General features: G+C 41.7%; 1 protein-coding gene across 4 annotated transcripts in view; it reads left to right on the top strand.

The window, feature by feature from the left end:
- Positions 1 to 26,314, top strand: part of PNPLA7 (patatin like domain 7, lysophospholipase) — a 1,524,034-nt gene that overhangs the window by 180,277 nt on the left and 1,317,443 nt on the right. For all 4 annotated transcript variants that reach the window (XM_078642105.1, XM_078642108.1, XM_078642106.1 and 1 more), the window contains one exon: positions 6,944 to 7,031. In XM_078642105.1, the coding sequence (XP_078498231.1) occupies positions 6,944 to 7,031 (88 nt within the window). The remainder of the gene's footprint in view (positions 1 to 6,943; positions 7,032 to 26,314) is intronic.

Here is a 26,314-nt window from a genome sequence, read left to right as displayed (position 1 = left end):
TTTCATCATTGCCGTAGGCAAGAGTGCTAGCTCTGGCTTCCGTGGTTTTAGAAATTTCATCATATTGCATGTTGATTTAATGAGCCTGCTACCTATTTCCAGGGGCGGTAAACGAATATATTGAAATTTAATTTGGGTAAGGTGCACAGCTTTTTATTAATAATCCAATCTGAGTTTAGCTATAAATTTCAAACAGTAAAGATTACGGTTGGGTGCTCCTGCAGGTAACGTGTCCGTCCAACACGTATGTCAATAGATGATTGAAAGTACACACATAAGTTATGAGTGCATCCCTGATGGAGGGCACACCTTTGGTTCTTTTAGAAAGACTCCTTTAGATGAGTTTGTAGATTCATTTATTTTCACAAAATGTTCATTTGTACGTTTTATATCATTTCATATACATGTTCTTAGCCAATTTACTCCTTTATACAATCCATAACGTTAATGCAATGCTCCAATGCATTTCGGGCTCATCAGCCCTTTTTCGTGGAGCTCTAGAAATCAAAAAATAAAATATAGTCTATAACCATGCTTATATTATAAACAAATCGCATCAACTTAGTGTAAACCATGACATCAATTAATAAAAAGTGTGCGCATGCACATGTAGCGAGTGAGGCGGTGAATAACAGTGAACCGAGTGGTCGGTGTGCGGGTGAAAACGAATGGTGGTAAATGACTGAATTGCACTTACATTAACGGGCGTTTAGGCTGTAATTCAACAGCTACAAGAGATAACAAATAATAAATTAGTCCGAGGAGAACATACGAGGAACAAGTCATGACAGTTCACGACCCTGAAATCGGTGTTCAATCGCCACTTTTGACCCGATTTCAGGGTTGTGAGCTTCCTTTAAACGGATACCTTAGTATAGCCAATTTGATTTCAGGAGGTGTCGTGGGTCTTGGATATCTCGATCAACTGTGTGGTGTGTCTCAATCTTCAAGCTTTCAAGAACCTCTCATCTGCATAATGGATCCTCTGTAAATGTTTCAATTTGACTTTCCTCATTTGTGTTAGAAATGTCCTTATTTCTGTGTCTTCTAGCATGCCAACATCCTTTTTTTCTATTTTGCTCTGTTTGCGTAGATTGTTGCAAGTGAATGTTACGGGTGGCCTACACAAACCTCATTGTTTGAAACTATCTTAACCACAGCTTTAACGTTTTAAGGTGCCATAGAAGTTTCCCGCTTATCAAGTGTCAGAGACAATTTTACCATTACTTCCTAATTCAAAGAAAATATGCTGACTCTGTCCTAGATCGTTACAATTTCAACCAGTTTCTTAAGCTTCAAAAATTCAAGATCTTGGCTTTGGCACATGTCTTGTTCAGCACAGTGACTGGTTGGGCACACTTTTCGTATAAGACGTCTAATTCCACTTCCTTCGGGGCTCACTGATCACTTGGAGATCAGTGATGGTCTGTGAGTATTCCCCAAATTGTAAATCTCTTTGATGTCCTTTTTGTGGCTTCAAAAGGCCATTGTTATCCTTATTTTGGTGAATGCCCGACAAGAGCTGCTCTACCTCGGGCCTTAACCTGTCTGTTGTGTTTCTGATCTGAGTATATTTCGATCTGGTTTCTATGTAGCTTTTCAAAATCCTCTGGACCCATCTGAACGGATTTTGTTAAATATGCCTTCATGGACAAGACATCTGGAAACCTTCACTCTTCAGAAGAGTGACATGCATCAGAGAGACTACATGTTTTTCTTGATCACAAAATTATAACAACTCATAAGGATCTGGACCTTATGGTGTGCTGCAGCCGACTTATCCATTTAGCCTCACTGCAAGTTTGCTTAACATACCTTTATCTAACTGATATCTGGAACCATTTGTAGGACCACCGGTCCAAGTTAATGTATGGCCATCCATCCCATCTGCTAACTTTGAGTTTGTGAGGTCTTTCCTCAAAACCTGTTGTGGCTGTATAGCCGGTATTTGAAAGCCTTATGTCTCAAAATGACAGTTTCTTACTAGTTTAGTTCTTGTCTCTCTGCCGGGGTCTCGCCAGAAGCTCTTTATGGGACAGATAAAATCAAATGCATCTCTCCACCTAAAATTACACATTTGCAAACTATGTTTTTGGGGGCTACAGAAGTCTTAGGTCCGTAGCTCCTTATTCAGGGAAACCAACCTGTGCAATGATTGGGTGCATTTACTAAATAGGAGGGAGGTCCGCAATGCCCCTTCTTTTATAATATACAAGCACTGGGTGGTGGTGGTCCCATGGTTCAAATCTGACTTTGGGAGAGGGGGGGAGAGCTCTTTATTTATTTTTTTTATTTTATTTTTTTAGGCTGAGTCCCAAAATGGCTTCCAACACTACCTGGTTGAAGTGTTGACAGACAGTTAGATATCAGCACTGGGACTGTCTGATCCTCAGAGGATCCATGTCCCTATATATACAAAATTGGATTTTATTTAATAAGTCTAAAACTACTGAACAGATTTATGCCAAATGACAACATACACTCTTTCTGGACCAAGAGCTAGCCTTCTGCCCAATTTGATGTAATTCCGTTCAGCAGTTCAGTCTGTAGTCTTGTTCCAAATCCCTATGGGAATTAACAAGGGAGAAACACTTTCTTTTTCACTCCTGCCCCCCTCTTTTTCTTAGCCCCGCTTGATGTATCATTCTGAAACTTACATGCAGAGCTAGAATTAGTGGTGCACTTTTTTTTTTTATTTCCTTTTCTATAAGATTATCATCCAGCACCAGATATAGGCAAGTCAAAAAATGCTTTTCCTATGGAAACATGGTCCTAATTGTAACTACCTACTTGCCACCACCAGTATGTGATATAAAAATAAAATATGCTTTCTCATGGTACCACAGACCTATTTATTGATTGTTAGCGTAATTTTTACACAGCGATTTTAACAACTAAAATTGTTGAATTGGCAGGATTGTCCAAATTTTAGTGTCGCACAGAAAAGTCCATTCTCTTGTCACTGAGCAGAATGTCTCCCCCCTATGTTCCACTCACAGCAACAAAAGCATTTGCTGAATGTTAAGGGTGTATTTCCAGGTGAGAGGGCCACTGTTTCAGCCTATGAAACCAAGTAAAACATGACCAATGAATAAGCTTTAAGTGTTAGATTGCACCACTGGAGTGGTAGCTGGACTTTACCAACTGGCCACTCAAATTCAATAGTGTTCTAGCTCCATGGCTACCGGTACCATGGGAACTAGCAACTAGACAACATCTGGCAGCTCAGAAGCTGCCACTGGGTCCTGAATTATTCAGTCCACGAGTGAAAGTGACTAGCCAGTTCTCTCGCTCCCTCGCTTTTTCTCTCTCCCTCGCTTTTTCTCTCTCCCTCGCTTTTTCTCTCTCCCTCGCTTTCTCTCTCTCCCTCGCTTTTTCTCTCTCCCTCGCTTTTTCTCTCTTGCTCGCTTTTTCTCTCTTGCTCGCTTTTTCTCTCTTGCTCGCTTTTTCTCTCTTCCTCGCTTTTTCTCTCTTCCTCGCTTTTTCTCTCTGCCTCGCTTTTTCTCTCTGCCTCGCTTTTTCTCTCTGACTCGCTTTTTCTCTTTGCCCTCTCTGCCTCGCTTTTTCTCTCGTAATCGCTTTTTCTCTCTTCCTCGCTTTTCCACTCTCCCTTGCTCGCTCTCCCTCTATCTCCCCTATCTCTCTCTCCTCACTCTGTCACCCCTCTCTCTTCCCCCTCTCTCTTTCTCCCCTTTATCTCTGTCTCCTCTCCCTCTCTCCCTCTCTCCCTCTCTCCCTCTCTCCCTCTCTCCCTCTCTCCCTCTCTCCCTCTCTCCCTCTCTCCCTCTCTCCCTCTCTCCCTCTCTCCCTCTCTCCCTCTCTCCCTTTCTCTCGCTCTCTCCCTCTCTCCCCCCCACCTCTTTCTGCTATCCTAAGGGCAACCCATGTCATGTACACAATTATTATTTAGGCACACCACCTCCTAACGTATCCATATATTACTGAGGCACACCACTTAATATGAGAGAAATACACAGAGTTACACATCTTGAGCTGGTAATCAGTCTCCGTAACGGACTGCAATCAAAAAGGCCTGTAACTCCTGACTATTAAGCTGATACCACTAACTCTTAGTCTCGTTATATGGAAGATAGGTATCCATGTTACCGGGAGTGCAACTTTGAGTGTATCTCGGTCCCTCAGCCTTCTAGTACTCCATTGGTGAACATGTATAACACATAGGAGGGGGACTTATAACATGAATCTCCTACATACAATCTTGGCCACAATGAGAAAATTAGGAGCTGTATGCCACATGGCCACTGTGACTGAGATTCTGGACCCTAGAATCAATATGAATAGAAATTAAGATCTCCTTCCTCCACATCAAATCTGATAATGGAAGAATATTCAGACCAAATAAACCAGGTAAGTGAGGAGAGAGAGTTTAGGCACTACTTAAACACTGACCCAAAGTTTCATTTCCTAAAAGGGATGATTTGTTCAGTAAGATGGTAGGTCACACATTTGAATCCTGGCCAGGTCACCTCAGCCGTAGATCCTTCGAAGGTTGTCACATGGATTGCTTTAAAGTTGGTAATGTAAGCCAGTTGTTTACAGCATATAGTGGCCAATTCCGAGTTGGGTGGTGCTTTATCCCAATTCGGAAATATTGCCTCTCTTGATTACAAGCATATCAGGTTCAGATATGCATCTTGTGTCTCATCTTCTTTTTTACATGCATATTCCTCCCACTCATGTGACAAGTTGAAGGTATTGTTCAACTACCTAATCATTAACTTTATTTCATTTATTAGTCAGTTATTAGCACAAAAACACAACCACCATGTATTCCACAGCAGAGTCTTTTCCTTAGGGGTAATTTAACCATCCACATACAACAGGATGGTTCAGTCCAGGCTATTCTGAGCCCAGCATAAAATTCAGAATGCACTGACATTTGCTTCTGTTGTTGATCTGATTTGATTAGATTGGCAAAAGTATCCCACCATGATTCATGTACTTGTCTTAGTGGCTATACATGTTGGCTGGATTTTTATTCTACTAACCGAATAAATAATAAAAGAAATCTGAATAATGATCGAGAATGGCGCCTCTAATCTGTTAATAATTTGAAGTAATTGCCACTTAAGGAGATCAATGTCTAAAAAGTTCCCCCAAGCACTGGACAACAAAACGTCTCAAAATTCTGAAGAACTGTATTGATGTATAATTTCTTAGTCATGCATTTTGAACATGTAAACCAAAAGGATTAAAAATACCATTTCAGTATGACACCCACTCCCAAGCCAAAGCCTGATCTTGCCTCTCCTTTGGAGACCTTGAAGAGCACAGCGGTTATCCAAGAACCAGTGAAGAATTTGAACCCCCTACAAGTAATCAGAAGAAAGTTCCATGTCAACCTTAAGACCACCAAATTCCAACATTCTGCTCCAGGTTGCAGAAAGAGACCTCATTGGGAAACTCAGTGGGGCATTGCCACCAGTGGAAGATGAATATGGTATCTTATTTGAGATGGCTGTCTCATCCCTAATATCCTTAATGCCTTAAGCAAGAATCATGGGTTGCTCTTACAAATAAGTGGCTAACACTGGGTCCAGGGACCACTGAAACATCAAGACATTAAGGTGCTGAAAAGTGTCATGATTGAGACTAGGATATCCAGAGATAATGCTGGATGCAGGAATATTATCAAAACCCACTGATCCTGCCAATATGTAAGGATAATAATTGTACCCTACACTGCTTCACATAAATTTTCTTTTACTCCTGTCTACCATTTGTTTTACTTCTAGAGCTGTGCTGCCAAGATCCCTCACTAGTAACTGTGACATGTTATTTTTTTTATTGTAATGAACCTAGGCATGCCTCTGTGGTGTGATGATTTATTTATTTTTTGCACCTAAAGACTACTCGGCCAGAGCATGGACTTAGAAGGTACTGTTATGAAGCACTGACATTTAATGATGGCAAAAATATCCATACTTTTATTAGTTTGCAGCTTTCGTTTCCAAGTTAGTTAAACTTGTAAAATAGGTAGAATGGGCGGCTGTTGTGTGAAATATTTTGTGTATCTCTGGCATTTCATTAATGATTAAGTACCTTTTAGCATTCACTCGTGCACTTCAATTTATGAAATACGAACTTAGTGGTTTTTTTTAAGTTTGATTCATTTAGAGATAACAAAATAAGTAAAACATCAATAAAATGTATATATCAATCCTATTTAACACTAAAGTGATTAATGAAAATAATAAGAAAATATAGAAATACAGCTTTGTACCTATATATAAGAAGAGGAGAAATATTATGGAAAGAGCAAATAACGGACAAAAACAAAATGGGGGAGGGATCAGAGGGGGAGGGAATAAAAGTAATTAATATGAAAGAGCTAAAACATCATACAATTTGTACAGATAATATAACATTGTAAGCATACCAATCAGATGAAAATTTAGAGGGGTGCTATAGTAAACATTTGATAGAACCATTTAAACAACCATATTAAATAAGGGAGAAATTTAAGGTTGTTTCCGTACTTCATCAGATACATTTTTTGAGGCTACAATGGAAGAGGCAGCTTGGGATAAATAAGTTGTTAAGGGGAGCCACAAAAGATCTCTTTCAATTGCTAGAGATATAGGAGAAACATAGTTAGTATCTTGTTGCTGATGAAAACAGACAACATTCCACCAGGCTCTAAAGGTGATTTTATCAGCCTGTTTCCAATTTGAAGTTATTAAATGAAAAGCAATAGCTAATAATAAGTCTAAAAGTTTTAAACTTAGTGGCGTTTGAGGCCATTGGGGAGATAGAGTACCTAAAAATAAATTTGTGATGGAGAAAGGGATTTGGGGAACTCAGTGTTTTAAATATGTTTTAATGCATGGAAGTGACATAGTTCAAACTTTATAAACCACACTACAGTTATCTTACGTTTTGACATTTTTGCCATCATTTCTATTATTGTTTTGGAAAAAAGCTGACTGGGATGGTGATTGGCGCTGCTGTGGCCTTGTGCCTTATAGGAATTGTCATACTCGTCATCTACAGAAGATACAGACAGTCCAGTAAGTATTACGTTGAATATATTTTTTACTTCGTTAGAACTGTTGCATACTGTGCTGATGAGTGTACAGAATGTTCATGACTATCTGACTACACCAAGTAGACCTGCTTCATGGGGCTGTCTTTAAAAGCCAAAACATCTCAAAGATAACAATCTATTGATCACTACCATTATTACTTCCCTTGTTATTGCTTCAGGTGATCATTTAGAATGTTCAGTCATTGTTTTGTAACCGAGCATTATATTGCTTAAAATAACACTGTAATTGCGTAATGCTGCAAATAGTGTATGTGCACTTGTACCAATATACTACAATTTCATATTCCTGCTTGGTAGAAGGTGAAACTTGAGTGCTATGGCATTATACCTTGAAATCCCCAGGGCGGGCGTGATTCCCTTACTCCTAAGGCACCCCTCTTTTGCCTGCTCCCTTCTCCAATCTACTTGTCTTCTCCTTCTGCTGCTTCTAATAATACCATTGAATAAGACATTTGGTCCATCACTCCTGCGTACTGAGTAAAGCCTACCTATGTGGTTCTATTTTAGCCATATGCCTGAAATTCAAACTTCTCTTCTGGTTTGAAACTATAGATACTATGTAGCCTTGTTTTCCTGAACTTAGTTCTAAGAAAAGTAAAGGTATTTTTGGGCACATTTTGAAACTTCTTAGCTCTACTTGAATTTTTCGTTTTGGGATGTTAAAGTGGCCTGACAAACTGTGCATTGTATAAACAATAGGAGTAACCCGTACACCTACCGAGACCTGGATACAATTCGTATTTCATAACAATATCCCCAGGGGCATCATTAAGGGTAGCGATGTTGTCATCATCTGGGGAGAGGATGTGGTCTCACGGCTAGACTGCCGACTTTGGAGCTGGGAATCCAAGGTTCGAACCTCCGGTCGACTCCACATCCTGTGATTCTGGGCAAATCACTTAATCTCCCATGAATTACAAAACAAGAGATGTTTCTAAATAATATGCAAATGATGGTAATTCAATCTAATAACAGTTCATTAGTAGCAGCATGAATTATGATTTATAAATGAAAAGTGCCCAATGTACAATGAAGGGGGGGACAGTTCTCATTACGTTTGTGTTGATGGCTCAAAGTGCAACACAAAAGGGTTCAGAAACGGCGAAAAGTCATGATAGTGAATATTGTGCATTTGTAGAAGAGTAAAAAGTTTATGTATGCATCATTGCACAATACATATCCATTTTGAGCTGAAAAACTGTTGACTGCATTTCAAAATTCTTCTATTTTTCATCATCAGGACAAAAAGAAGTGCAAAAAGGGAATTGATTTCTTGAACAGAAAGAAAAGCTAAAAGCAACAAACTATTTTTCTTCTTGGTTTTTATTCTAAAAGAAAAATATTCAGTCATTAGAAGCTCAAAAAAGGGGAGGCATATCTCAAGTACCTGTATGAGCTCCAGAAGGATACTGTAGGGAAAAAGACGGGGTGGCGGGGATTAAAAAGATGGAAAATAGTGCGCAAGCAGTGACACACTAAGGTGAGAATTATTAATGTGCAGGAAAACAGAGCCTGTCGGGGTATAAAAGAAAAGGAGTTGGGTGCCAAGAAAATGAATAAATGATTGTAAAAAGGGGACATATCACTGTGCATAGAGAGAATGCTGAGTGAACAGAGTGTCCGTACAGAGGCCAATTATGATACTTGTCACAATAATTTGAATCTGGGTAAAAAATCTGAAGGATCTTAAATCAAAGAGCTACCAAAACATGGACTACTGCGTAGCGATAAAAACAAGTAAAAAAAGCTCAGACATGTAGGGAAGAATCCTCTAGCAAGAATAGTATTGCGCCCTGGAGCAGGACATGAACAAATCGTGGTGTGGATATGCCAAATCCCTGATTTGAAAAAAACATGGAGTCTGACGTGGTGTACAGCTTACAGTGCACCAAAGACACTAGAACGCTAATCGTATTATGTCAGGAATCGCCGATGTAGAAAAATAATCAGCAGTAAAAACAAGAGACTAAGCCTGGCATGCTGTGTTTGATCGCCAGAAGGAGTATAATTAAAAGAATATATTTGTTTGCCTTAATGCTCAGGAATGATATTTCGTGGAACAGGAGCAAAACACAGTAATTTATCATTGCCACAATTGAAAACTACAATGGAAAAATCTAAGGAAAGCATAGAACAATGAAAGATTCAATTGGGACTGAGGGGAATTAAGCACTAAATGAAATGGTAGTAGGAGTCAGTTAACCATTTTACAACAAAATAAACATATCATGGCATCAATCATTACAATAAAGGAAAATCCCTTGAGAAGAAACGAATATATAGAATTAAGTTCAGCTACCCCATACAGGTCACCGAAGGGGACAGAGGGGAATTGAGCACCAAGGGTAAATGGCTGAAGGAGTCCATGGAACATTTTACACCAATATAAATATATTGTGACACCCATCATTACAATAATGGAAGTCACTTCAGAAGAAATCTATACAAAGAATAAACTTCAGCTGTCCCACACAAGTAGGGCTTACAATCTAAAGAGTTTCCGATGATGATTTGGATATCAACTCACTAATACCGATCACTATTGCCCTTTCTGTAAAGACCCCTTTGAACATATATAGTCACACATCAGAAGGGTTACCAAAGCAGCCTTGGGTAAGCAGATCATCTCCAAAAAGGAATAACGATTCCTCAACACTGACAACCCTTGCAACCCAGTGACCATATAGTTATAGAGATCCATAAAGATACGTCCAACCCTCCGGGCTGCCCCATTGTTTTAAGCTGTGGTTCAGTCCTGGAACCATTGGGTAAATACATAGATTTGATGATCAAGTACTTTGTATGGCCCACTCCTCCATTAGGGATAGTATGGGCATGTATTTTGACCCTGATATAGATGTCCTGGGGGGATTAGGTGTTGAATCATTTATACACAAATATCCCACAAAGTGTGGATAACAAGATCACCCAAAAGCTATTGGATATAAGGTCACGCCCTACACATGTCCCTACTGATTTCATTATCAAACTCTTGGAAATTACAATTAATCCGAATTACTCTCTGTACTCCGACACATTTTCTCTCCAAAGGCAGGGCATATCTATGGGCTCTTCTTTCGTACCTAACTTTGTGATTCATAATGTTGATGACTTCAAGACCATCCAAGTTCTGACACCCAATAATCCATTCTATAGCCAGATTCGGCAATGAAGAGGTATATTGAAGACATTTTAGTGATTTGGTGGGTAAGTGTTAATTGTTCAACTCACTTAGTGAGCTGGTTGAATAGTACCCATCCTTACTTAACGTTCCCATTTGAAGCAAAATCCAACAATTTACCATTTCCTGACTTATCCATGCTTCTACAAGCTGGGAAAATAGATGCATCTTTATATCAAAACCCAACTGAAAGAAACACGTTGCTGCTATACACCAGCAACCACCCAGGTGGCCTACTTTAGGGTCAATTTCTACTGATCCCCAGAAATTGCAAATGGCGTGAAGCTATTTTCGTGAAGCAGCCATTTTGGCTGAGAAGCTACTGACCAGAGGCTACCCAAGTTGTTTCATCTGAAAATCCCTGAAGCATGCATGTTATTGTCCCAGGGATATCCTCCTTACTCCGAAAGAATAAAGATCAAATGAACGTCTCCCTTTTGTATCTACCTATTGTTCATCTAGTAATAAAGTGAGCAAAATAATCAAGAAAAATTGGTACATTCTCAGGTTTCATGATTTATTTTCGGATTCCCATTGATTTTCATACAAAGAGGACATAATCATGATATGGATCCAAAAGGACTTGCCTAATCAGCAATTGATCACTACCTGTTGGGGATTCCCCCATTATTGGGCCATTACAAATGCCTTAATTGATCAGTTTGTTCTCAAATGGTGAACACCAAGGACTTTAAACATGGCACACTAGACTTTTCTCTCAAACAACTTACTAACTGCATGTTTCCACTAATGTGATATACACCATTTGATGTCCATGTTGACTACTTTACATTGAACAAACCACCCAAATGATCAAGACCCTTCTCATCCAACATAAAAGTCGTATTGGTTGTGGCACTGAAATTGCCCCCTTAGTTTCACATTTCTCACCATTCTGAAAAAGACTTTTTGTGGTGAGTTATTGAACAACCCTGACTGCCAGTACTTGATGCAAAAACCACAATTGATGGACAGAATGCTGAACAATGTCATACATTCACCCCAGTACAGAGATCTGGGCCTAAATCCATTGTTTTTTTGCTCGACATTCCAGTTTGGACCCAGCCATATGCAAATCAGTCTTCACCCGGCACCTAATGGGAACAGTCCAACCCGAACTGCCAGGCCAGGTCCTCCCATGACTGGAAACGAGCATCCTGAGACCGGGGTCGGGCTTTCAGCCCTCATCAGCCAGGATAGCTTGACTCCAGTGGCATGGAGGAGCACGGGATCCAAGTCTGGGCTTACCCGTCCCACTCTGGGTGACAAATGCAAAAACAACAATTGATGGACAGAATGCAGAACAATGTCATACATTCACCCCTGTACAGAGATCTGGGCCTAAATCCATCGTTTTTTTGCTCACCATGTCATTCTAGTTTGGACCCAGCCATATGCAAATCAATCTTGACCCTGCGCCCAATGGGAACAGTCTAGCCCGAACTGCCAGGCCAGGTCCTCCCAGGCTGGAAACAAGCATCCTAGGACCGGTTTCGAGCTTTCAAGCCCTCATCCGCCAGGATAGCTTGACTCCAGTGGCATGGAGAGCACGGGACTCAGGTCTGGGCATACACGTCCCACTCGGGATGACAATTCCAAACAACAACGATTTAGGCCCAGATCTCTGTACTGGGGTGAATGTATGCTAAAATGTTGTGAATGCTTCTGGATTTCTAAATGTGACATGGTCGATATTGGTTTGAACACATTGGATGAATGGAACAACATGATTGCCCTATAATGATTATGAACTCTTCAGCATTTCTGTGACCGCTATCTCCTTGCCAAAACAGGCTGACTTCCTCAGTCTTGTTGTTATACTTGACCCTAATTCTGTCAACATGGTCCTCCTGAAGGCTTGAAAACCTACTCATCTTTATGGACTGCTTCAATTGTAAGCCCTACCTGTATGAGATAGCTGAAATTGACTTCACTTATTGTAATGGTGGTCACAATGGCCTTTATTACGATGGCAGCGGACGAATGTCCGACCGACATCCTGTCGGAATGGAAACCGACCGACAAGCCTTTGGCTGTTACATCCGACAAATTTGAATGTGATGGCCCATGAGGCACATGGTGCCTGCCACAAGGTGCATGGATGTTAGGAGGGGCACCACAGGTGCTCCACTGTCCTCTTAGTGGAGGCCTTGGAGGGACGGAACCCTGCTAGGGGACCCAAAGTCTGTTTCTGTCTGCCTTTCTACGGTAGTTGGAACGCCATAGAAAGGCAGACTGAAAGGTACATCGTAATCCCTAAGGCAGTACCTGAGAGGGCACCGCCCTTATTGTAGGAATTACATTCCGACCGCTGGGCTGACTGGCTCCTTGAGCCTGTCGGAACAGCTGTGGTCGGTCCCTCTGCATGCTGCCTTAGACCGCCGCATCATAATGCAGCAGGTGTATTGCATGGGCACATGTCGGTCGTATTGCAACAGACAGGCCATAGGTTTTGATCCGACCGACATCTTAATCAGGCCCATTGTATTTATTTTGGTGTAAAATGTTCCATTGACTCCATCTACTCTTGGTGTTTGACTCCCCTCTGTCCCGTTTGGACCTGTATGGGATAGATGAAGTGTATTCTTTATATTGGTTTCTCCTCAAGGGATTTTCCTTAATTGTAATGATTGATGCCATGATTTATTTATTTCAATGTAAAATGTTTGACTGACTTCACCTTACCATATCCCTTTGTGCTTAATTCCCAGCGGTCCCCGTTGGATATTTCCTTGTACTCTTTGCTGTCCTTGTTTTTTTTTCCTTTGTCATTTTCAATTGTCGTGGTTATTAATTTCCGTTTTTTGCCATTGGTCCCTGGACTACAATCTCTAAGCATAAAGAAGTACAAATATAGAATTTTAATTATTCTCCTTTGGGGGACTGGACACCCCATGCTTGCCTTTTGTCTATACCGTGGATTATTAGTTTGTTTAGATCCCTGACATAATACTGTTAGCATCCTAGTTTCTTTGATGCACTGTATGCTTTCTGGGGACCGGACACCCCACGCCATGCCTAGCCCCCTGTTTTTACTGCGGATACATTTTCTACATTGAAGATCCCGGACATAATACTGTTAGCGTTCCAGTTTCTTTGACGCACTGTATGCCACACATGTATGTTAGCCGCCATGCTTTTATCTTGTATCAGGACTTTGTTGTGTCCACAGCTCGATTTATTTATTTATTTATTTTTTACCCTGCTTCAGAGTGCTGTACTATTTTTGCTAGAGGATTCTTCCCTATAGGTATTGGTCTTTTTAACTTGTTTTTTTGCTACCCAGTGGTCCGTATATTGAGAGATCTTTGATTTAAAGATATTTCCAAATTTTTTACCCAGATTCAAATTATTGTGACGAATATCATAATTGGTCTCCAGACGGACGCTGCTTTGCACCCAGCATTCATTGTAAGTAGTTACATGGCCTCCTCTCTCCACGGGCAGTGTTTTGTTCCCTATTTACAATCATTTAATAAAGTTCTGGGCCCCTAACTCTTTTTTCCTTTTTTTCCTCTGAAAGGCTTGGTTTTCTTGCAAACGTCCCATAATTGCATTCATAATTCGCACCTTGGTGTGACACTGCTTGTGCACTATTTTCTATATTTGTCCCCCTCTCCTTCTGTTTTGTAGCCTACAGTATCCTTCTGGAACTCATACAAGTACTTGAGCCATGCCTCTCCTTTGTTTGAGTTTCTAATGATTGATATTCTTTTCTTTTTGAAAATAAACCAAAAACTATTTTACATTTTTTTTTTACTTGTTGCTGTTCTTCCTGGTCAAGCAGCAGTCAGTTTCCTTATTGAGCACTTTCTTGGCCCTGTTGATGACCCAAAGAACTGATATAGGTTGAAACGCCGCCAACAGTTTTCCAGCTGAAAAAGGGATTTTTATTATACAATGACGCATACTTAAACTTTTAACTCTTTTCTACTCATCACAATATCGGACTATCATAACTTTTTGCTGTTTCTGAACCCTTACGTGTTTCATTTTGTGCAGTCAACATGAACTTCATGAGCAATGTGTGCTCTCCTTGCACGTTGAACACTTTTCATTTCTTAATCATAATTGATGCTGCTACTAATGAATTGTTAGTAGATTAAGTTACTATCTTTGCCTTTTCTTGGGACACATTTCTTGTTTCGTAATTCATTCAAGATTACAATACATTGTTTCACGTATCATGTGATTGACAACATTGTACCCTTAATGATGCTGCTTAGGACACTTGTGAGATACGACTGAGAAACTGGGTAGTCCTAGGGCATCATCTTCGCATATCATTGAGCTCTGTCCTGAATCGCCCATTTGGCCTAAGGTTCTGAAATGGCCTACGGTTGACATCCACCTCGGGGTGTGGCAATGGTCAAACCAAGCTCCAGGTGCACGTTCAGTTATGATGTATTTGATAAATTAGATATTTAGCTGCAGAGCCATCTAGGCACTAGGAGTAAATAAATCAGTATGGCTACAGCCAGATTTTAAAAGCGTTCGGATTTTTATTTTTATTTTTTTAATTATATTTCAATTTCAAAGACTGAGGAAGGAGGTCCCTAGGCAGCTGTGCCTGTTATGAAAAGGAGCATCCTCATAGGCAAATGTGTTGTATAGTAGGGCGAGAAGACGACGTAGCCGGTCATTCAGAAATGGTGTTTATAAACTGCCCTATTAGACAAAGAAAATTGTCTCATGTCACTGCCTTACATGTGTAGTAGAAAACGACATTAGTAGAGGGTGTCCTTTGTAGGAAAGGTTGGATGTTGTACTTTAGGGCTAGATGTGTGCTCCAGTCATGCTTCAGCTAATTTAGCTCTGTGGCTAGGTGCATAGGTGCCACTAAAAGGTGCATTTCCATTGGAGTCATGATTTCACATGTTCCATTCGTAAATGTAACCATTCATCAAACTCTACTGACAACTGAGAATTCAGTACAGAGGAGTAGTCGTATATGGCAGGAAAATGGTGCAAGCAACGTTCTAATACGAGATTACATAGCACTGGTGTTTATGTAGAATGTTGTTGTTTGTCTCAGATAGGCTGCTCTACTACTGAATTAAATTGCCATTTTAAAATGGTGCCTTTATGTAAATACTTTGTCATTCACAAATGAGTGAAGTGGTGCACTATTGCAAGCACATTTTGAGACAGTATAGGTGTTTTACTTTTTGTTCAGCAAGTCCTACAGCACACTTTATTCTCCTATATAGCAGACAAGCAACTTAGCCCATTGTGATTTGCCATTGGTCTGATGTGCCACCATAGGGAATTTACTTACTCCTGTGCTTTAACTGGCTTTTCCCGAAATCATAATTCTATTTTGAAGTTCTGTTTCTTTTCCGCTGTTCACCTTTACATGTACCATTTTCACTTTTACGATCTGGATCTTGTGCCTGCTGTCTCCAGTCTTTTTTCCATTGGCAAGGCCTTGTATACTGATCCCAAACAGGGCTAATTGATCATGCTAATATCTCCACGTGCCTCTGAAATGCAGTTCGTATTCTCAGTGGAGAGAAGTCTTGCAAAGGTCCTTTTATAGTTGGGGTGTTTTCCTTCAAATATTGGCACATAGCTTCAGAGTTGAAACAGAAAAATAACTAGATGCGTCCTTCTCTGATCCAGAACCCATCTATGTCCCTCATTCACTCTTCTTTAATGAGAATGAATGATCGAGCCATTTTTATAGCTCTGAATGGCCAAAAGACATCCCGGCAATGAAACTGCTAGAAGGAGGACATTCTACAGAAATCTTCTAAGTAGTATGAAATAGCCAGGTTTTGAGGTGTTTCCTAAAAGCCTGGTTGTTCAGGGATGCATGAATATCATTTAGAAGAGCATTCCACAATTTGTGACCCAAGAAGGAGAGGGAACAGCCACCAAAAGGAGCAAGGCACACTTTGGGGACCTTGCAGCAGTAACTGATTGGAAAATCTCCAAGATCCAAAGGAACGATATGCAGAACCTCTATCCCTTAGATATTTTGGGCCTCTGTTTTGATGTTCTCCAAATGTCAGCAGTAAACAGTTAAACAAAATTTGTTTACCACCAGAAGACAATGTAAGTTCTTCAGGTGTGGGTAAATTAGCTCCTATCTGGGAAGATTGAGCAGCAACCTGACAGCTGCATTCTCCACCACGTAAATTTGACAGACTAAGTAATCAGGGATGCCAAGGTATAAAACATTTGCATAGTCCAACCTGGAGGTAATTATAGATTGTATAAAGATTTTTTTAGTATACGGAGTGCCTTTGCTGAGGATCCTTTTTAGGTTTTTTAAAAGAGCAAAACCGGATCCTGTGACTCCCTCACCTCGGGAGGTGGGGGGTGGGGGTGGGGGGGGAGATTGGAGTCGGAGGTATCCCAATCTCAGGAGGCCACCAGGCAGTGCACCAGATGGTGGGCGTGCACTTGAAGAACAGTATTTCGGTTTCTCTCCTGACTCAATGTTCAGTGTATAATCTATGTAGTCTGGGGACCCAACCTTTTTATATGTGTGGATTTCCAATTTGCGACCGCAAAAAACGTTGTACATCTTGCCCATAGTTTTATTTATAGTGTATTGCTCAAACATATAAAAAAAAATCAGAGAATAATGGGCAAGAAGAAATCTTGAGCATGGGTTTACATTATCAACAAACAGAATATAAAGTATTTTTCAGCACATTGGTTATATTCATGAGAATGAATATGAAATCCTGGTATGATTAATAAATGTGTATTAAGCACAACATCAGAAGGCTTATTTTATGCATGTGGTATTTCCAACAAGTAACCCACTTATTTATTTATTTATTTGCGGGTTTGTATAGCGCTAGATTCGACTCCCGGAGGAGTATCTCTGCGCTTTGGCAGCCACAGTGGTGAGATGAATAGAAACTTAGCTATATTAGATGTTAAAGTTGGAACAAATGGGTCTTAAGTTGTTTCCTAAATTGTAGGTGTTCTGGGCACTGTCTGAGGGCTTTAGGGAGACTGTTCCATAGAGAGGGTCCGGCCACAGATAGTGCCTTACCACCGTGTCTAACCTTCCTCATCCGGGGGACACATAGCAAATCCTGGTCACTGGACCTGAGGGAGCGTGTGGGAATATATGGAATAAATTTGTTTTTTTAAATATTCGGGCCCTGAACCATTGAGGCATTTGTGGATAATGCAGCAAGTTTTGAATCTGGTTCTCTGTTTTATGGGCAGCCAGTGGAGTTTTGCCAACAGAGGTTTGGAAGGGGTTCGGGTAGGGGCGTTAAGGACTAATCGAGCAGCAGTGTTCTGAACCACTTGGAGTTTTGCCAGAACTCCTTCATTAGCGGTCAGAAACAGGCCATTGCAGTAGTCTATGCGGCTTAAAACAAGAGCCTGCACCAGTGTTTTCCTGACTGAGTCGGGAAGCAGTGGGAATACTTTCCGCAGGAGACCAATTGCGTGAAAGCAAGAACCCACGATGTAATTGCTATGCTGCTTTAATGAAAGTTCCTGATCTAGTCTGACTCCAAGATTTTTTTTACAACCTGCTTTGGCTCTGGGACTGGGCCAAGATCTTGTGGCAGCCAGTCCGGAGTCCACAGAAGTTTTGCTTCTCCAAATTTATTTATTTTTATTTTAAGCTCTTGTATAGCGCAGGAATTCGACCTCCGAAGAGGTATCTCCGCGCTTTTGTTCATTTCGAGTGCTGAGCTAGACAGAGACATCTGTATAACATTAGTGAGAGGCTACTAGATGGAGAATAGGTGCGTTTTCAGGCATTTCCTAAATGCAGGCAAGTTGGAGTTTAGCCTAAGAGTGAGAGGCAGAGAGTTCCAGATAGTGGGGCCTTTGTATGATAGGGCTCGGCCTCCTTGTCTCTCTCTTTTGATCCTGGGGATCTGGAGCAAGGCTTGATTTTTTTATAGCGTAGGGATCGGCCTGGTTGATAGGGTTTAAAGATTTCCGTTAGGTACCTGGGGCCAGATCCGAACAGACATTTATGAATGATGCAGCAGATCTTAAATTTCACTCTCTGGCGAATGGGTAGCCAGTGTAGCTTATTTAACAGAGGACGGGAGGGGGATCTGACTGGAGCATTTAAGATCAGCCTAGCAGCCGTGTTCTGGGCTACCTGAAGCCTGCCTAGCTGTTCCTCATTAGCAGATATGAGCAGTCCATTGCAGTAATCCAGCCTGCTGATTACTAGGGTCTGCACTAGTGTTTTTCTATGATGGTCTGCTAAATAGGGGAAGACTCTCCTCAGTAAGCCAATCACCCTCATGCAGGTTCCTGTAACCTGTATGGCATGATCTTTAAGTACCAAGGGTTGATCAAGCTTAACACCTAGATTTTTTACAGTTTCTTTTGGGCATGGGGCCATACCTAATTCAGGAGGCCACCACTCAGGTGACCAGAGGAGTGGGGCATCTCCAAAGAGCATGACCTCCGTTTTGCCTACATTACACTGCAGCAAATTGGAGGTCATCCATCCGGCTATCGCTCTCATTCCTGCAGCAAAAGAGCTTTTTACTGTTGATGTCATATTCTGGAAAGGGAATAGTAGCTGGGTGTCATCAGCATAAGATATTGGTGTGAACCCATGCTCTCTCACAATTTTCGCCAGGGGGGCCACATACACATTAAACAATGTGGGGCCCTGTGGAACCCCCTTTGTGAGCTCCCTGAAGATGGTAGAACGGGAGCCCAAGCGAACACTTTGTGAGCGACCGGTAATAAAGCTTTTTAACCATGATAAGGCCGTTCCGTCAACTCCTACCCCCTCCAGACGACTGATGAGGGTGTCATGAGACACCGTGTCGAAGGCAGCGGACAACATGACTTCGGTCTTACCGACATTGCACTGAAGATAGTTGGTGGACATCCAATGTGCCACAGCCTTCATACCCTGGGAAAAGGAGTTCTTGACCTCTGGGGTGAGATGTTTAAAAGGGAAGAGGAGCTGAGTATCGTCGGCGTAGGACATCGGAATGAAGCCATACGTTCTCATGATGCTGGCCAGGGGTGCCACATAGATATTAAAGAGGGTAGGGCTCAAACAAGAGCCCTGTGGCACCCCTTTTGAGATCTCAGTCTCTTCTGAACGATAGGCCCCCAAGGTCACACGTTGGGTCCGGTTGTATAAAAAACTCCTAAGCCAGGCTAAAGCCTTATTTTCCAAGCCAATGTTGGCAAGCCGAGTTGTCAGGATGTTATGAGACACGGTGTCAAACGCCGCAGACAGGTCCAATAGTATCAGGATCACGGAGAAGCCCTTGTCCTGATACATATGTAGATCGTCTGCGACTGACATCAAGGTGGTCTCGGTACTGTGCTTGAGTATTCCAGACTCCAACTTCCATATGCGATTTAACAATCTGCAGGATAAGTCAAGGAGGGTCCAGGCTGGTGTCGGCTGCTTTAGCACTCCTGGTTTGGTTTATTTCCCCAGCCAGGTACCTTCTGAGTGCCCCATTTGTCTTTAGGTCTAACATGTACAACTTGCATTTCTGCATATGATTCTGCGGTTTCATTTCAAAACAGCTTTTTCTGTTTGAAAGCCAATCTCTTTTAGAAGTGGGCTCCTCATACATAATTTTATCGGTCTTCGTTCCAAGGTTGTGTGTTGTATTTCTGTCTAGTGTGAATTGTCAGGTGGAACGTGCATGCCAAGTAGATGGAATTGGCAAGATCATGCACGTATGAGCTTCATTGCTATGATACAATCCAATTATTCTTCTGTAATAGATAGGGAGTGCAGTATAGCCTGTTTAGAAGTGTAGACGTTTTTTACTGTAAGTTTTTGACTGTAATTGATAGGTACCAGTTTCCTTTGTGTGTAGCAGGGTTCCCAAATCTCAAAATCTATATCCCCCTCCAGTGTCTGTTTTCTTATTTTAAAGAGCAGTGTTCTCTCCTGCCTCCGTGTTCAGTGTATAATCTATGTTGTTTGGGGACCCAACCTTTTTCTGTGAGTGGATTGAACCATATGTGCCCTCATGTGTGATTCATTCTCAACTCACTACCACTGCTTAACGAGTTTCTAAGTGTGCTAGCATGTGTAGTGTGTTTATGTTCCCTTCCTAAATTCACAGTTTTGGTATAGTTGGCCATGTTGTTGTAGGCCTATACTGCCAAGGCTGACAATTATGACTTTGTCAAGAGTCCTGCAAGTCCTGGCTACTGGCAGTTCCAATGGCTGCGGAATAGATCTGCATCTGACTGACCGTGTAAACTGCTATGATTGGATTGAGGTCCCATTGTTCTATTTGGTCTCTTTCTACTGGCAGCTGGAGTGGATGAATTGTGTGATCCAGCCAGTATATTGCAAAATTAGATTACGCTGAATAAAAGTGCCTTTGGAGATCGGGATTATAAATACCCCTCTCTTAGTCTGCAGGGTTAGTTCTTACATTTTAGTTTGGGGTTGTTTTCCCCTAACTCTAGTCAATATTCGCTGCCTGTTGAAAAAGTGCATACTTAGGGTTACTGGTAGATTGACAAAATAAGTATAAAAATGTAGGGAGCCCTATCATTTTGATCCGAGCAGTTTTTCCAGATATTGATAAGTCAAGGTGACTCCACTTTTCTCTCTGTGTGTCTAGTATGCCCATTGCAGCCCAATATCGGTCTCTTAGCACCAATTTCCTGTTTGTTTATAAAGATACCTAGACATCTAACTGATTTTTCTCGCCAGTGGCGTTTTAAATATTAATGTGACTTTTGATAATAATCTCTGCCAGTGGAACTGCCTCTGACTTCCTGTTTATATGGATGCCGGATAAACTTCCAAATCTTATCATTCACTTTAGGCTAATTTCACTGTTTTTAACAAATAGCATGGTGTTGCTCACTTATAGCGGTATTAATAATCTCTTGGTGGAAATGTAGTGCCCTTATATGGATAGCCCTCTCTTAGACATGAGGCCTGGGGCTCCATTTCCAATGCAAAGAGTTAGGGCATCAATCAACATCACTGTCTGGTGCTACAGTCCACAGAGAACAAGTCAGAGGTGAAGCCATTAGCCTTTATTCTGGCTATGAGCTCTCCAAATAGGAGTTTAACCAGGCATAGGATATACTGGCCTAACCCCGTCTGACATATCACTGCAAATAAGAAGGCCCATTCCAGATAATCATACACTTCTTGGTGTCTAGAAACAGCAAGACTGCTTGGATTTCAGGCTGTAGTGGGTGTATTGGGGCAAATAAACTTCTGAGGTTACCTGACGTAGGCCTTCCTGGGATAAAATCTGACTGGCCGGAACTTACCGTTTTCTTCAACGAGTGGGTTTACCTATTGTGCTCCACACATGCACTGACTTTATCAAGATTTTATGGAGATAACGGGATGTGTGATTGACAGTTTTTGTTGTCTTGGTCTTGTTTCAGTATAGCAATAATTACAGTTTCCCTGATGGATGGCATAGTTCAAACAGTCTGTCCACTGATTCTTTTTTAAATTCTTTATAAAGCGCAGTTGTCACCTCACATGAGCTGAGAGTCACTCTACCAGAGAACCCATTGTTAAAATGTTTAATTTCTAACTCTCTGGTTGGTTCCAATAATCACGATATCCTCCCTTCATCCAGGCCAGGGCAAGGTCTTCGAGGTAGTCTTGTAATTGTGGTGACCTCGGATGCATATCATAAACTCTTCATAGCATTCCATTAATTGTTGTACAATGACATTTCCACTGACCAGCTCCATTGACGTAAGCCACAAGGAATGGATTGTGTTGTTCTGGTGAACCTTCTTGGGCATCCAAGAGAGTGTGCTGTTTGGTCTCTCCTCCACCCCATATCTGTGGGCCTGCACATTCTTGCAAAGGTATTTGATCTCCCATTCAACTCCCCCTTAAAAAGGAGCTACATGTTTGAGCATCATAGGACTATGCTCTTTCTCATATTTCTGCTCAACGGACCATACATTTTTTTCATGTCTAACTAGGTTATGAAGGGAGTGGAGGACCCCAGCTTGTTTAACCAGCGACGTGCCTCTTATATTTGCTTTAAACGTTTTCCAGATCATTTTAAATTGTTGAACTGATGCCACAATTATTTCAAAGAAATCATTCCGGATTTTGGCTTCAAAGAGTGTCAATGAGGGCCCTTGAAGGGAAAAACTGTGTACACGCTTGTCTAATGAACAAAGAGATCTCAATGATTGCAGCTGACCGAGAATTATCTGATAATTTATATGCAAAAAGAACAATTGATGGACAGACTGCTGAACAGTGTCAGACATTCGCCCCCAGTACCACAATCGTGGCCTAAATCCACAGTTTTTTTGCTCACCGTGACATTCCAGCTTGGGCTCAGCCATATGCAAATTAGTCTTGACCCTGCTCCCCATGGGAGCAGTCCAACCCGAACTGCCAGGCCCTCCATGGACCAGAAACCAGCATCACAAGTTGTAAGTAATGTAAATGTAAATGTGTATGTATTTATATAGCGCACTTCTACCCAGAGGTCTCGTAGCGCTGTATTCATACCACTGTGGAACCCATCCTGGGTTTCCTGTGAAATGTCCACTCCTGGGCACCCCCAAGGTGAAGCCAGGCATCCAAGCGCTGCTGGGGCCGTTGTGGAGATTAAGCAAGCTATTGCCCAGAGTCACAGAGTGGGACCCATGATTAGACTAGGCAACGAGGCGAGAATGATCAGGTCTGGGGAAATTGAGTCCAAGAACCGCCGAGGCGGGAATTGAACCCTGGTCCAGGGCCAGACTGCTGCATCAGGGTCTGCCGCTCTAACCATTGAGCCACGTTTCTCCACAATGCGGTAATATGCCATGTCCCCGTAGATTCCATTCTTGTGTCTGCCATACAAACTATTTAGAACTCCACCCTCTCCCTCTCACACTGACAACCCCAACAGTCCGTTTATGAACCCCATTTCTTTCCCCCCCAACACATTTGAATGGTTCATTTGGTGTGCCCCTGGGACAAGCCGAGTACTGTTCACCGCTATCTCCTTGTATAAGAAAGAACCCTTAAGGTATTTAAGGCCAAGTCACTCCTTGTTATAAAGTATTGGGTGCAGACTGAGTGCATGTGCATGCAATTAGCTTGTCGATAAACATCATCAGCAAGTCAATATTGATTATATAGCCCGCTCCGGTTTACTAGAAGTCTCTCTCCTTCTCAGAAAGCATTGGGTGCATCTGTAGTAGTCTTTTAGGCCTCTTTCAATATCATTCAAGATTCTTTGGTTTTTGGCTTCAGAATCTTCAGATAGATGATAGCAGTCTGTCAGGTTTCTTTGGCCGCCATCATTTTGTTTTTTACTAACTTCATGGTTTAATACGGCACGTAAACGTATGTGTGCAGCCTTTAACTTTTAAAAGCCGCTCCGAAGGATAGAAGATAAAACAGTTTATATTTTGTGCTGTCATCAACTTTTCCGCTTCTACGGTCTGGTCCTGTGAAACAAGTTTTAGGAGCTGTCACTGCAAGCAGACTTTGAGAGTAGGTAATCGAGGCTTGGGTACCTCATGAAGAAAACAATGCTATTTGTTTAGCATCCCTAGTTATGTGGGACTCAAGAAATGCTGAATACTATGACTGGATGAAGGTTTCCGTCTGATTTTGATCAACAGCTAGAAGGATTAATTTTCTATTGTTGCAGAGAAGACCCAGCATCCCTTACAGCACTGTTAGTGACCTAGAATGTGGCTAATTATTTTGCCCGAACTCGCCTCCATTGTCCGATGAGATTTTCTGTGTATAATTGTGCCATGCAGAGTCCCTTGATGGTCCTATTTTTGACTGAAAATCACACTATCAGGGGGGCTTTGCTGTTTTTTCTATGCTGTGAAAACATCTCTTGGCATTCTGTGACTCGTGTGCCTATCCTGGAGTAGCTCCTTTGTTGCTGTGGACTCCATAAAGATTTACTAAAATTAAGGTCTATGTACTTTTGAAGAACACGTTGTCTTCTGCAGGGCTCAGACTCTTTAAATCCTTTGTATCAATGGCTCTTTCAAAGTCCCTGTCAGCCAGTGGAGTGTTATCTCAGGCGCTCTTGTTTGGGACATCTTCAAGCCCTTCTTAGGTAATTCCTACACCAGGACCAAACAAAAGAAACAATAGATGTTTTTTCCCCCAATCCTGTGATCCTTTTTTAGAGTTGGGTTATGAATTTAGACCATTAAGTTAACTCCTTGTCAAACTTTGCCCAGGTACCAACTACAATTCTTCAGACAATTACATGTTTTGTTACTTTGGAGGTTATCGGGCTTTAAATAGTGGAACTGGTATTGTTAAGGGTAGCTGGTAATACTGTCTTGTATGGCCCTTCTAAACAGACCTCGGTGCTCTTCAAGTGAGTGCTTTAAGCAAATATAAGGCTGGTATCCAGTTCTCTGCTTACTTCAGTACTAACATTTCGGCAGTAGATTCTTTTGAAGATACGTACGTGTTTGTACAGGAGCTAGTGATGCAACGAAAGCTGTAATAGATCAATGCAAACCTAGTGATCTCCAATGGGGTAAGACTTGTGAAAAGCCATGACTGTCTCAGACTACAGAGCCCTTGTACTGCAACAGTACCGTATTAAACAAGCATTGGCAACGCCAAAAGGTCTGCATTGCCTGGGCCTTTTGGCTTAGTCCGTGTTTGTTTTGTTATGGCATGGTTTTTGCAAAACTTAATTGTTGGGAAAACTGATATACCCTCCCCAAAAAAACAGTTAAAAGAACAAATGCTTTTGGACTCAAAAAACACTGATTACCATAGTAGTCCATGACACTGAAGGGAACTACTTTGTGTGTGGAAATGCTGCTTTTGGAAGGAAGTATTCTGTCACTTAAAGTGAAGTTAGCTGAGTTTAAGTGGCTGAAGTGGGGGTGACCCACTACCCCATGCTTTATGATGTAGCAGGCGAAAGAAAAGTGTGAATGACACAATAACAGACCAATGAAAAGGTTTTGGCTAGCACCAGACCTAAAAAGAGCTTAATTTATAAATGCACCAGTGCTGTGGAACTCACTTATGTAAAAATGGAAAATAATTTATTGAAATTTCTTCGAGCTTTCAGCTGAAGTAGCATTGTTATTGATTTTAAGTTCTCTGTGTGTTTGCCTTTTTATAATGTAGACTACCACAAAGGCCTTCGGGGTAGGCTCTAAAGAAGACGGTTAAATGAAATGGCAGAATGGCAAACGCGAGATCTAGTAAGGGTTACTAGAGACTGAAGTCTAGTTTACCTCTGTTTCTGAGCGGTTCTCTGCATTCTGGTATTGGCAGATCTTCTGAAACTCCATGGACCGCATCATTTGGGAGGGTGGGGGGTGGGAGGGGTTGTCATCATCGCAAATGTTGGATCCCATAAGCTGCAAGTAAAACTTTGTTTGTAGGCACCACTTACCTGTTGTGTATACTTCACAAGTTTAAAAACTACACTTCAGCAGTTCCCTTGCACGCTCACACAATTATTAATTCAAGCAGTGATAGTAAGAAATGTTTTTCAGTTGAAGCACCCACTCTGTCACGGGTTCAGTACGACATTCCGCTGTTGGGAATAGAGGTTATGGTCTGCAGAGTGAACTGGGTCTCCTAGATCACAGTCTCCTGCCTCGAAGCAATTGCTCATCCTTTTTACAAGGAGCACGTGGTACCACCTGCAAAATTATCTTTCCCGATTGCATCACGAAAATGATTGTGTATGTATCTCCGTAGGAATGCATGCATTTCAAGTGAGGACTGAAAAGTGTGAGCGAGGGGGATAGGATAACGGGGAGGAGCAGTAGAAAACATTGAAGCTAATGGAGGGACCAGAAGATAAGGGAGGGAGGGATAAGGGAGGGAGAGGCAGACCATGTTAGCTTCATCAAAAGATTAGGACTCCAAAGTAGGATCCAGCCCGGGGGTATGGCCACCCGACTGGATCTAAGGAATGGTCACGAGTGAAGCTAGACCTGAAAAGAGAGAAGGATCACTAGATCAAAGCAAAGGAAGGGTGCTACACTCGAGATCAGGGCACGCAAGTGGGTCCAGACCACAGTTTGAATAGTAACGAAACTGGTACCTTCCATACCTGAAAGGAGCCTTGGGGGGAGGGGGGAAGCAGACTGGACGTAGATGAAGCTACACAGAGCCTGTAAAG

The sequence above is a fragment of the Lissotriton helveticus genome, chromosome 5_1 (assembly GCF_964261635.1).
Source record: "Lissotriton helveticus chromosome 5_1, aLisHel1.1, whole genome shotgun sequence".
NCBI lineage: Eukaryota > Metazoa > Chordata > Amphibia > Caudata > Salamandridae > Lissotriton > Lissotriton helveticus.
Note: the sequence above shows the minus strand (reverse complement) of the source record. Positions and strands in the feature narration are given on the sequence as shown.